At 43.1% G+C, this 13,837-nt stretch overlaps 1 protein-coding gene across 1 annotated transcript in view; it reads left to right on the top strand.

Moving 5' to 3' along the window:
- RYR3 (ryanodine receptor 3) overlaps positions 1 to 13,837 on the top strand; it is a 586,345-nt gene that overhangs the window by 345,908 nt on the left and 226,600 nt on the right. Inside the window, exons 15-18 of the mRNA XM_044392456.3 lie at positions 7,004 to 7,172; positions 8,957 to 9,092; positions 11,396 to 11,491; positions 13,271 to 13,389. Of these exons, the coding sequence (XP_044248391.2) occupies positions 7,004 to 7,172; positions 8,957 to 9,092; positions 11,396 to 11,491; positions 13,271 to 13,389 (520 nt within the window). The remainder of the gene's footprint in view (positions 1 to 7,003; positions 7,173 to 8,956; positions 9,093 to 11,395; positions 11,492 to 13,270; positions 13,390 to 13,837) is intronic.

The raw sequence follows: 13,837 nt of genomic DNA, 5'->3' as shown, positions 1-13,837 counted from the left end.
CTTTTGATCCCGGCCTTTTCCCCTAGCATTACATTTTTGAGGTTCATCCCTATCGTAGTACGTAATGGGGTTCTGTTCCTTTTTATTGCTGAAGAGTGTTCCTGTGTATGTATATTTCATACACACATACACATATAAATGTATATATGTGTATATATGTAATTGTGTATATATGTGTGTGTATATATACACACACACACGTGCGTATATAGAGAGACCTATCTGAGACAGACAAGTATAGATATACCTCACATTCTGTTTGTCAGTTGAGGAACAGTGGGTTTTTTCTATTTTTGCTTATTATCAGTATTGGTTCCATGGATATTTGTGTAGAAGACTTTAGATATGTATTTTCATTTCTCGTGGGTAAATACCAGTAAGTGGAATTTCAAAGTCATATGTAATTTGTTTAACATTCATATGTATTTTTTTAAAAAAGATTTTATTTGAGAGAGAGTGAGCAAGAGAGAAAGCACAAATGGGGGGAGGAGAGGGAGAGGGAGAAGCAGACTCCCTGCTGAGCGGGGAACCCAACGTAGGGCTCAATCCCATGACCCCAGAATCATGACCTGAGCCAAAGCCAGATACTTAACCAACTGAGCCACCCAGGTGCCCCAACATTTTTACATTTTTATGATACAATATAGAAAGCATAGCATTTATCATTTCAACCAGTTTTAGGTGTACCATTTAGTGATGTAAACTAAATTCAGATTGTTGTAACAATTATCACCACTATCCATCTCCAGAACTTTTACATCATTTCAAACAAATTCCATACCCATTAAACAATAACTACCCCTTCTTCCTCCCCGCCCAGCCCCTGGTAAACAGTATTCAGCCTTTCTATGAATTTGACTAATTTAAATGGAATCATACAAAATTTGTCTTTTTGTGCCTTGCTTATTTCACTTAACAAAGTCTTCAAGGTTCACTCATATTGTAGCTTACGTGTCAGAATTTGATTCCTTTCTAAGGTTGAATAGCATTACAGCGTATGTAAACACCGCATTTTGTTTATCCATTCATCCATCACTGGATATTTGGGTATGTTTAATATCTTAGGAAACTGAAAACCCTCTTTCCAAAGCAGATAGGCCCTTTTACATTCCGCTCAGAAATATATGAAGTTCCAATTTCTCCAAACCCTTATTGTCTGACTTTTGATTGTAGACATTCTAGTGGCTATGGAGTGGTATGCCATTATGGTTTTAATTTGCATTTCCAGAATGACTAAGGATTTCGAACATCTTTTCATATGCTTATTAGCTATTCATATATCTTCTTTAGTAAAATGTAATGAAAGCTTTGCCTGGTTTTTTTTTTTTTTTGGTTGGGTGGTTTGTCTTCACACTGAAGTTTTACAGTTCTTTGTATCTTCTGGTTGCAAGTTTTTTATTGATTCATGATTTGCAGATATTTTCTCTTAGTTTGTGGCTTTTCTTCTCCTTTTCTTAATGATGTCCTTTGAAGCACAAAAGTTTTAATATTGGTGAAGTCCAAATTAACATAACTTTTGTTTCTGGATTGTGCTTTTGCATGTCCTAGAATTCTTGACCAATCCAGAGTCACCAAGACCTTCTCCTGTGTTTCTTCTGAAAGTTTTATAATTTAAGCTCTTACATTAGCTCTGTGATCCTTGTTGACTCAATTTTTGGATACAGTCTGAGGTAAGAATTGAAATTCTTTTTTTTTTTTTTAAGTGGATCATGTAGATACCTCACTATCCTTGCACGATTTATGGAAAAGCTATCCTTTCCCCCATCACATTGCCTTGGTACCTTTGTCAAAAGCCAAGTGACCATAGATTTAAGGGTTTTTTTCAGAACCCTCAATTCTATTCCACTGGGTTATATATCTGTCATTATGCCAAACCAACATTGTCCTGATGAACATAGCTTTGTAGTAAGTATTGAAATCCGATAGAATCCTCTAGTTTCGTACTTTTTTTCAAAATTATTTTGGCTTTTCTGGGTCCTTTGAATTCCCATATAAATTTTAGGGTGAATTTGCCACTTTTGGCAAAACAGCTTGCCAGGATATTGTTAGAAAATGCATTGAACCTTTAGATCAATTTGGTAGGAGAACTTTTATTATACTGAATCTTCTAATTCATGAGTATAGAATGTCTTTCCATTTATTTATTCTTCTTGAATTCCTTTCAGCAAGATTTTACAGTTTTCAGTGTTTAAGTCTTAGGCTTCTGTAAAATTTATCCCTAAGTATTTCTGATGCCACTACAAATGGAATTGTTTTCTTAATTTCTTTTGAGATCGTTCACTGCATACATAATATTGGAGGAATAGAAATTGAGTTTTTTAAATATCAATCTTGCATCCTGTGACTTAGTTGAAAATTTTTATTCTAGAGGATTTTTTTTCGGTGTGGATTCTTTATCTACATACAGAATCATGTCATCTGTGCATAAACAAAGTTTTATTTTTTTTCCTTTCCGATATGGATGCCCTTTCTTCCCCGCACCGCCCCCCTCCATGATTGCAGGGGCTAGAACATCCACTACGATGTGAAAGCAAAGTGGAAAAAACAGACATCCTTGTCTTGTTCCTATCTTAGGAAAACATTCAGTCTTTGGTTATTAAATATGATGTTAACTGTAGGGTTTTTGGAGATGCCCTTTATTGGGTTGAGGAAGTTCTCTTGCATTCCTAGTTTGTTAAGAAGTTTCTTTTATCTTGAATATGTTAGATTTTGGCAAATTCTTTTTCTTTGTCTATTGAGATGATCATATGGTTTTGCCCTTTATTAAAATAGTTACATTAGAAGATGTTAACTGAGAATAGGGTGTTTAATCTCTATTAGGTTGAATTGTCTGTTTCTCCCTCAGTTCTCTCAATTTTTGCTTCATGTATTTTGGTATCTGTTGTTGGTGGTTATGTGTTCATAATAGGTCTATCTTCTTGATAAATTGACTTTTGTAATTATAAAACATTTCCCTTTTTTCTCTATGAACATTTTTTATCTTAAAGTCTGTTTTGTAGAGCCACTCCAGAGGTCTCACGTGCAGATTATGGTTACTGTTAGCTTGATATAAGTCCTTCATCCCTTTTACTTGCAACCTGTTTGTGTCTTTGAGTCTATGAAGCGTGTCCTGTAGAGAGCATACATTGAATCTTTTCTTCTAAATGTACTCTGACAGTCTCCTCCTTTTATTGGTGTGTGTAATCCATTTACAGATAATGCAGTTATTTAAACTGTTGGATTTATGTCTGCCATGTTGCTATCTGATTTTTATATATCTCGTGTTCTGTTTGTTTCTCTCTTCCTCCCTTATTGCCTTTTTTGTGTTAGAAATTTCTAGTCTACCATTTTAATTCCTTTGCTGAGGTGTTTGTTTTTGTTTTGTTTCACTACTTTTTTGAGTTATATTCTTGATGGTTGTTCTAGGCAACTGGGTATATATTTAACTTGTGATACTCTACCGCAAATCAATACAACTTGGCAGGTAAAATAAAGCAGCTTTGCTCCCGTATTCTATTCTTGCCTTCCTCCTTGTGATAATATTGCCATGTATAACACATCCTCCTTTATTATAAGCCCAGAAATACAGTGTTACAATTATTTTCTTATTCATTTCTTTTTTTAAATAAAAGAACAAAAGAGAAATGAATATATTTATACCGTATTTTATATTTACCTACATAATTACTTTTACCAGTGCTCTTTATTCCTACATGAGGACTCTAGTTACTGTGTGGTATCATTCATTTTCTTTCAGCCTGAAGAACTTCCCTTAGTATTTCTTACAAGGCCAGCCTGGTTGCCTTGTAAGTATATCTTACAAGTATTTGCTGATGGGCCTGCCTGTGGATTAGATCACATATTCAGACTTCAAGCAGTTTTAGGTCTGTCCTGGATTTTGCTTTCTGTTTGCCCAGAACCTCACATGCAGCCAGACATATAGCTACATTCCTCTCAGTCCTTCCAGAGCACGCGTGTGGCCTTGCTTATGGCCTGCCCCACCCTGGTAGAACTTCCGTCTGAAGCTAGAGGAAGGCGTGAGGACAGCCTTGGGCTGAAACACCATAGACTCATACTTTTCTTGACAAGGCTCATTATTTTTTAAATTTTTTTGAAAAGATTGTATTTATTTATTTGAGAGAGAGCAAGCACAAGCAGGGGGAGCAGCAGGCAGAGGGAGAGAGAGAAGTGGGCCCCCCACTGAGCAGGGAGCCTGACACAGGACTCGATCCCAGGACCCTGGGATCATGACCTGAGCCGAAGGCAGACACTTAACTGACTGAGCCACCCAGGTGTCCCACCAAGGCTCATTATTAAAAAAAAAAAAAATCAAAAAAAAATATTTCTCAATTTGTTGTATGCCTTTAGTCAATTTCCAGAGTCCTAAAGCAATTGTTTTGGATGATTTTGCCCCATTTTGTCATTATTTTGTGGGAGAGAGGATTTCCTGAGCTCCTCGATCAGCTGTTCTGGACGTTCCCCCTTCAGTGGGGGAAATTCTTGATTCTCTGAGCCACAGGATGTTTTAGAAGAAAGGAGAACTACTGAAAAATAAACCCATGCAGCAGGAATGGGGGCTGCAAAAACCACAGTCCTTGAATTTTGCAAGAGTTGGGAAGTGAAAGATAAAAAAAATAATTTGTAAGCAGATTCTCCTCTCCAATCGTTTTTGAGAAACCAACAGAACATGCCGTGTACAATGGAAACCGGAAGGGGGGGTGGCCGTCTGGGAAGCAAACTGGAGTTAAATGGACAGGGAAGGAAGAAGAAAGAACAGTGAGGAAGAAAGGTTCAAGTTTGCTTGTGCTGTGTCATCATCCTCTGGGCAGTTGCTGGGAGCTGTCCGATAGGACACACGAACGATGTGCGAGGTGAGGGAGTGTCAGAAATCCTGCTGACGAGTCGACACTATCCAGCCGTCCTGAGTTTCACCTTAGAATGGAAACAATACATAAATAATTGTGTTATGGTAATAGTGTGGTAAATAGTCAGAATCCCCTGAGATCTTATTTGAATCAAACAAGAGAAGTCCTTGCGAAGATCTGAGAACATAATGGGGCAGTGGCTGAAGTGGGGAGCGGAAAAAAGCTGGGATGAGTGAGGTACCATCGTAGTTCGTTCTGAATCGAGACGCCATCTTGTCCCTCTCCTGGGTACATCTGGGTCTCTTCCTCAAGGTTCTGGAGTAGAATGTGAGCACGATGAAGCCATTCCGAGGTCGTGTCTGTTTCCCCACCGTCCCCAGTGCCAGGCCTGTGGGTGGGGTGTGTTCTGTTCTTAGGAAGGAGGAGTCCGCCTTAGTCCTGTGGAAAACTATTATATTAAGATGTTCTGAAGGGACAAGATGAAGCAATCTATCAACGAGAATCCATACAAAATTAGACCTAGAAGGGCCCTGGCAATAAGAGATTGTACCTTTCCTATTTTCCAGGTGGAAAACGAAGCACAAGAGGCTTTGAGGCATCCAAATATCATCGGTTCATGGCAATGACTATAACTTGGGTTTTCCAGCCCCCTGTGTAGTTGCCCTTTCAAACTACAAAAATGCTAAAAGCCTCTTTTATCTTTTCATCTTTTTTTTTTTAATCACACAAAGATAATTCTTAACTGGTGTCATTGTTTTTAGTAAACTCAGAATTTAAAGAAAAGGGGGGTAGGGGGTGAGGGACCGTGCAACTGGACCAAACATACAGGGGAAACTGTATTCATTTTTTCCTTGAATCTAAAATTGGGAAGTCATTCCTGACTGGGTTTTATATTCCTAAACCTTCACCTCATGTCCTCACAGCACTCTCTTTCCCACTCTCTGTATCCTATAGTATCTCAGATAGTCATTAGTGAGCATTTCCGGAGCACCTCCCATGGGCCAGAGCACACACTGGTGAGAAGGCCCTCCCTGCCTGTGATCCACTGGTGTTCTGTCCTCATTGCATGCACTTGGCATTTTCATATACAAAATTGGAATTGTTACTTTGTAACCTGAGTGTTCTTAAGGCTTGTTAAGCCTTTGCTTTAGGCCTAGGTAAGTCTTTTCTTAGCATGTGTCCAGATTAATAGATAACCAAATAGGCTGTAAAAGCAGAGGAGAACTCCTTAGAAATTGACCCAAGGAAAAGCCCTGATGTTATTTATACATTCAACCAATTCTGAGTCCCCTGGGCAGTGACACAGTTTCACAGGGGATGGGTCCATTTCCCCCTTCCTCCTCTTAGCCTTTGCTCTCCAGAAGGTTCACCAGCGTACCCATCAAGGGGATGGGAAAATGAAGGCTTTTTGGCCATCTGTGGAGGTTTGTGGTCTCTCTGTATTGACAGGATTTAATTATAAGACTTTTTGGAAAACTATGACAGAGTCAGAAGCACACATTCAGGATAGGAGGGATACAACAGAGCAAGGGAGATGGTGGGAGAGGTAACACTGAGGAGGGGACACGAAGGCAGAGAGGAAGGATGTCGAGAGATAGGGGGATGCTGAGAAAGACAGTGGAGGGCACACAGAGGAAGTCAGGAGGAGACCTCCACAAAGGGGGAAGGGGGAGCTAGTGTGTACGTGCACACACATAAAACCTTTATGAGAAAAACGCATGCAGAGACATGAAAAAGAGAGAGAAAGGGAGAGAGAAGACAAAAATACAGATGGAGGGAGAGACCCGGTGACAGAAACCCTTCCAACCTTATGTTTAACCTATTCCAAGAGGAATCTGTGATCATTCGAAAGAACTGTGAGTTAGTAAGTGTATTATTTTTAAAAGTGTTCTTATTTGAAAAATGAGAAAGTATGGCAGAAGGCACGGGTCATTTCCCTTTGTTGACGAAATGTCTTTAACATTGAGTCAGACATTGTCTTCCGTGGCTCTGCTGTTGGCAGATGTCCACGTGTGGTCACTCACTCAGTGACTGCTGCGGGAAGCAGAGCCTGGTGCCCGACGGGGGGCAGGTGAGAACCAGGATCGGGCGGGTGCTCGGCTCGTCAGGGTCCTTGCCAAAGGCCCAGCGTCTGAGCCGCGTCTGTCTTGTGTTTTCAGTGGAAACAATCGCACGGCTGCCCCAGTCACCCTGCCGATCGAAGAGGTCCTGCAGACCTTACAGGACTTGATTGCCTACTTTCAGCCCCCAGAGGAGGAGATGCGGCACGAAGACAAACAGAACAAGGTCCGCTCACTCAAGAACAGGCAGAATCTTTTCAAGGAAGAAGTAAGTCGTGAAAATTAAAAATTGAGATTCTCGGGGCGCCTGGGTGGCACAGTGGTTAAGCGCCTGCCTTCGGCTCAGGGCGTGATCCCGGCGTTATGGGATCGAGCCCCACATCAGGCTCTTCAGCTATGAGCCTGCTCCTTCCTCTCCCGCTCCCCCTGCTTGTGTTCCCTCTCTCGCTGGCTGTCTCTATCTCTGTCAAATAAATAAATAAAATCTTTAAAAAAAAAATTGAGATTCTCCCTGTGAGAGAATAAATATGTAAATTCCCAAGCTGTACTATCCCTATGATTGCAATTTAGCTTTGTCTCCATGCGTGCACGTAGTTGTGAAGGAACAAGAGAGAAAGGAGGTGAGAAGAGAAGGATTCACTGGAAGCCAACTTTCCCTGTCCACCACACACACTTACACTCCAGTGTCCGTTGTGACAGGGCACCTCGGTGCACACAAACCAGACTGTCTTTGAATAGCGCCACGGTGCACATGGATATCCCAGTCTATGTCCGATAAATCTCAGCTATTGAAGCATGGCATTGGCTGTGATGCCCGAATTTTAGAAGATGTCAGAATTACCCAGGCAGCCTGTTTGATGAAATACAGATGCCCAGATCTACCATGTCAGAAACGACTAAGGACCTTAGTTTGAAAGACAACAAATACAGCCGGGTCTTCCTGAGAACCTGAGCATCTGAGTCACTAGGGATGAGACCTGGGTGCAAGGAAAAACTAACTCGGGACTCAGGAGGCGCTGGCTCAACTTCTGCCTCCGTCCTTGGTCTCATCCCTAGCTAGGTGTGCCCTTCGGAAAGTCACGTACCTTGAACTTGCATGTGATGAGTTGGCAGTAACAGGCTGTGGTCACACTCCTGCAGTGCCCCGTGGGGGACAGGGCTTGTCCCTTGGGCATTTCCAAAGTTAGTGGCATATAGACCCATCCCTGCTCAGTCTCCTGTTCCAAGCAGACCAGCTCTGGGGACATGATGGCTGAGAGGCTACTGAAACTGTATCTTTTTAAGAACAACTAGGCACAGATGTTTTCACTGGGTGGTGGCATATTTTAATTTAGAAGAAAAGCAGTTAAAATCCACTTTTGGTTTTATTGTCTCTACCCTTTTGACGGGAGAGGGAGGAAGCAAGCATGGCTGTCTTGTGCATCTGAATGGAATTTCTTGAACTTACTTGAGATTTAACAGGAAAATAGGAACTGTATTGAGGGCTGTTTCTGGGTGAGTCAGAATCATTTCACGCCAGACCCAGAACAAGCTTCTGTGAGACTCATTCACACTCCCTCTTTTGATATGTCCTTAGATGGAGTTAAACACATGGGGGCAAACCTGTCATGAGTAAATTGCTAACTCAGCCCCACAAAGGATGCTATTTAATGTCTCTGGAGCATAAGAATGTATATTTTGGGGGCACCTGGGTGGCTCAGTCGTTAAACATCTGCCTTTGGCTCAGGGTGTGACCCCAGAGTCCTGGGATCGAGCCCCACATCAGGCTCCTCTGCTGGGAGCCTGCTTCTCCCTCTCCCACTCCCCCTGCTTGTGTTCCCTCTCTCACTGGCTGTCTCTCTGTCAAATAAATAATTAAAATCTTTAAAAAAAAGAAAAAGAATGTATATTTTGTTTTTAGGAAGAAAACAAAACCCAAACTGGCACCGTAAAGGCCTCTGTGCACATTAGCGTTATCAGCTATTAAAGGTGAATGACCTGGGAGGGAAAAGAACAGAAGGATCCTGCTTCTCGATTGGGAGCGTTCACTGTCCCCCCACCTCTCCTTCACAGGGAATGTTGGCCCTCGTGTTAAACTGCATTGACCGCTTGAACATCTACAACAGCGTAGCACACTTCGCGGGGATTGCAAGGGAGGAGAGCGGCGTGGCTTGGAAGGAGACCCTGAACCTCCTGTACAAACTGCTGGGTAAGCACACAGCCCCTCCCTGGGACGATTTCCGGGGGCGGGGGGGGGGGGGGGCTACAGCATGGCCGATGGCCAGCTGGCCTTACTTCTTGGAAGTTCTTTCTTTTTTTTCTTTCTTTCTTTTTTTTTTTTTTTTTTTAAAGATTTTGTGTATTTATCTGAGAACATGATCAGGGTGAGGGTCACAGGGAGAAGCAGACTCTCCTCTGAGCAGGGAGCCTGATGGGGGGTTCGATCCCAGGACCCCGGGGTCAGGACCTGAGCCGAAGACAGGTGCTTAACCGACTGAGCCACTAGTCGCCCATGGAAGCCTTTTCTAACCATTTGATTCTCACCCAGCCGTTCATTCCTTTAGCCAGCAGCTTATTGTATTTTCCACACTTAGAGCAAGAAGTCAGCAGCATGGGGAAGCGGGTGGGGATCAGTTTTGCCAAAACTACCCATAAAACCCTTGACAGTCACTTACTCTCTCTGAACCTCAGTCCCTCCTCTTTAAAATGAGGGAACAAGACTTGAACGTGTTTGCAGTGCCCTCCACGTTTAGACTTGGACACCTGCACGTTAAGGACGGTTCCTCTTTTTAGCTCTCTGACCTCTCACTGGCCACTTGTAGGTCAGTCGTGATTCCTGTTTCTTTGGCCTGCTCATTATTTCATTTTGGTGGGGCAATAAAGGCGGAGAGTGAGGAAGTTCCAGCACCCAGCCTTTCTTCTCACAGCATGGGGTGGGGGTGATGTCCCAGGGCCTGTGGGTAACCAGCGCCTCCACACGGGCCCAAACCACCATGCTGTGGGAAGAAGGCAGTGGAAGACAGTGTTGGCCTGTGTGAGAAGGTGGCCACCGGTACTTGCCCAGATACGATGAGGGGTTTTGCTCTGAAGTGTATGTCCCATTGGAGGAAGTACGTAGAAAGTTGAGTGGGACAGAGGGGAGCCAGAGACGTCAGGTTGGGCCCATTGTCGATGTCAAGGGTCAGGCTGAATGGACTACCACCGTTCTGTGTGACCTTGTAAAATCCCTTCCAACTATAATACTTTGTAACGGTTTGGCTCAAACTCAGCAGTAATTTTTACAACAGTAGCAGTTAGTTACTGAGCGTTTTGTGCCAAGCGGTGGAATATCTCTTTTTGGTCTGTGGAACCACACTTTGAGGTATAGGTGCTCTTACCCGTTTAGTCACGAATCAGAAGAAACTGATGCTCAGAAATGTCGTAACTTCCCTAAGGCCATGCATGTAGTAAATGCTAGAACTACGGTGTGAGGCCAGCTGACCCCCCCACCCCCATCACCCTGCGCTTAACCCCTTTGTTGCAGCTGACCTGGAAATCGGACTAAATTCCGCCCTCCGCTAACTGTGGAGATACGAAGCAGAGGTCCTGAGGAAGACCCTTCCTTATCCAAATATCTTTCAAGCCTCTGTAAAACCCATCTTTGAAATCCAAAATGAAGAGCAAGTGCTTGGACCCAATTTACATGGATTTGTTGCAGAGACAGGTCTATGGAGGGAAGGTTGCTGGGTGTAGCTTGGTGAAAACATACTGACAGCATATTCTCTCCCTCCCACAGCAATATCCTCTACCAGTGGTTCTCAGACATGAGCAGGCATCAGAATTAACTGGAGAGCTGGTTAAAACACTGATGCTGGGTCCCAACCCCCAGTTTCTGATTCAGTAGATCTGAGGAGGGGGGATAAGCCCAGAGAATTTGCATCTCTAACAAGTTCTCGGGTGACACATTCCAGTCCCGGGACCACACTTGGGGAACCATTGTCATATGCTGATGTGTTTTAGATATTTTAGAGTTTCATGTTTCTTTATTATTTGCCTGTTAGTTTCACCAACCTTTTCAGTTGTTTTCACTGGGATGCCTCTCTTTAGCAGTGAAAAATAGCAAATCCCTAGCTACGGTGAAGAAAACAGTGCAAAGAATGGAGTTCTTAAGCCCGTAACCAAGTGGATATTTTCTCGCTATCGCTACCTGAAGTAATTTTATTAATTTGTGTGTTCACTGTCTCTTTCACCTGCTTCATAAAGGCAGGGAGTCTGCTCTTGTGTTCCCACTGCTCTGTCCCCAGCAAGTAGACGGGTGTTCAGTACATAGATTCTCTGGAATATCTGAGTGAATGGTAGATTTTTACTCTTCCAAATATAGGAACAATTGTATCAAAGGGCTTGGAAGGGGAACATTGTCACACTCAGTTCCTTTTAGTTGCTAAGCAGATGAAGTGTTTGACAGCTTCCCAAGTTCTTAGGCTCATCCTCATGCCCTTTAACCTACATGTTCAAATGTGTCCTTCTTTGCAGCTGCTCTCATTCGTGGAAACAGGAACAACTGCGCTCAATTCTCTAATAACCTTGATTGGCTAATCAGCAAATTGGACAGACTAGAATCTTCCTCAGGTAAGGATCGACAGGAAACAACTACAGAAGGTGGGTTTTTTTTTTTTCTTTCTGTAAAAGAAAAGAAAAAGTAAAAAAATTGAATCTTTGAATAATTCTTTCTTCCACTGAGTTGTAAACAATCCTCAAATAATTACTCCCAACAAAAAGTCCTAAATCTTGCTGGCACCACTATGGCTTTATTTAAAAACTCTAACCCAGACTTCAATGATTTCCTTTTCTGTTTCATTTTTCACTCTGTGCGTTCATCTCCATCTTCTGGTACTTTTAATCCCACCCCAGCCCCCCAGCCCTGCCACCCAGTTCCTGGTCCCCTCCCTTGCTGCCTGCGCTCTTTTTCTCTGGGTGTCTAAATCCTCTCTGGACACGCTTCACCTGACTGGGTTAGAAGCAGACAGAAGGATGACCATGGGAGAGGAGGAAATGATGGTTTCGCACCGCCCGCCCCACCTCAATCACCCCTGACATCGTATCTATAACCCGTCTTGATGACTCACAGAGAATTTGAGCCTAGAGAGGTTATCACGGGTAAGTGGCTGCAGTGAGGCTCAGCAGTTGTCTTCCTCAGAGATGAGTGAACGTGACAGGTGTGGGCCCCTCTGTGGGACGCTGAAAGATTCGATGCTTTATCATTGTCTAGAGATGGCTGGAGCTTGAACAGACCAAAGGAAGGCTCTCGTAAGGACTATCCACCTACACGTATCTTTCCCCAAGCCTCTGTTAATTCTTCGGTGCCTCCTCCATGGACCAGATTACATTTCGTAGTAATTTGTGAAAGCCTCGAGAAACAGAACCAAGGGGAATTTTCTCAGTAAAACTAATAAAGATATTGGCCAGCTACTTCCCCTGTATTTCCATCATGGTGTGTTACCCTTGTAGGTGCCAGGCTGCGGGGGCACCAGCTAGCTTTTCTTCAGCCTTCACCTAATACAGAAAACCATGCAGTGTGCCAGGAAAAGGGGCAAAGACAAGTAGTCTTTAATTAGTGAGTTTATAGTTTGCTTGGTATACCAGAACATCTGAAATGAAAATAATTTCTGGGGTGGTTTCTAGAAAAATTCTCATTCAAGGAATACTCCAGATATTTTCTAAATTACTTAAAGGACCTTTAGAATTTGTAGTAAACAGGGCATTTGCTTTTTTATATATTTTAAACTAGGTATTGCTTGGCTTGACCAAATTAAGAATTCCATTTTACAGCCACTTCTCTATATTTTTTTCTTTTTTTAATTGAAGTATACCTGACATGCAGTGTTATGGTAGTTTCAGGTGTACGACATAGTGAGTCAACAATCCCATACAATACTCTGTGCTCATCAAGATACGTGCCCTCTTCATCCCCCTCTCACCCATCCCCCACCCACCTCCCCTCTGGTAACCAGCAGTTCTTTATATTTGAGTCTCTTTTTTCTTTATTTTATTTCTTAAATTCCACATAGAGAAATCATCTGGTATTTGTCTTTCTCTGACTGGTTTCACTTGCTGCTTCACTGTATTTTGACATAGAAGGGTCCGTGTTTTTGTCCAGGAAGGAGGGAGGTGCGGCCCGTGCTAAATAGAACTCCCCTCTAAATTACAGCCGAGGTAGGCCGCCGAGCTCCTGAAGTCTACTAGACATGGCCGCAGTCTTTCTTCTGGCCGGAAATATTTAACAGAGTCAAGGAACCGATAAAATTCTGTCCCCTTGGGATGGTCTTTTCATTCCTAATTTAGGTTTCTAGATGATGGTCAGTTCCGCAGCTTAGTTCATGTCCAGGTGATTTTTGTGACTTCATGCAGGTATCTTGGAAGTTTTGCACTGCATCCTGACTGAAAGCCCAGAAGCCTTAAATCTGATAGCCGAGGGACACATCAAGTCCATCATCTCCCTGTTGGATAAGCATGGGCGGAATCACAAGGTGGGTATCAGAAGGAAGAACCCAAACGGTGGTGGGCTTGACCTGGCTTTTTCCTACCCTCTGCTTCATAACTGGTGTGTTACTGAGAGCATGTGGACTAATCTCCCTCTCTTGGCTTTGATTTGAGGGGGAAAAAATTGGGGGAAACGGAGGCTCCGAAAGACCCTTCCTTGCCTAGGAGCACACTCCAAGCCAGACTGTCATACTGGGTCTTTCATGTTCTCTCTCTCTGTTTCCACTGGCTTCCAGAGCCCGTCTCATTGTCTTCAGCCCTGACCACCCAGCCGATGGAGGGAGACACTGAGCTAGGAGGGTCTGGCCAAGGCCAACTGCAGGACTGGCTCCCACCCTCGGGTCCAGGAACTCAGTAGTGGAATAGCTAACACCAAGCTGTATAAAGAAGATACACAAAAATCAGATAAAACTAGTCTAGAAAGTCTTGGCAACT

This window comes from Ursus arctos, unplaced genomic scaffold, assembly GCF_023065955.2.
Source record: "Ursus arctos isolate Adak ecotype North America unplaced genomic scaffold, UrsArc2.0 scaffold_36, whole genome shotgun sequence".
NCBI classification, from domain to species: Eukaryota; Metazoa; Chordata; class Mammalia; order Carnivora; family Ursidae; genus Ursus; species Ursus arctos.
The sequence above is the reverse complement of the archived record's forward strand: the minus strand, read 5'-3'. Positions and strand labels throughout refer to the sequence as shown.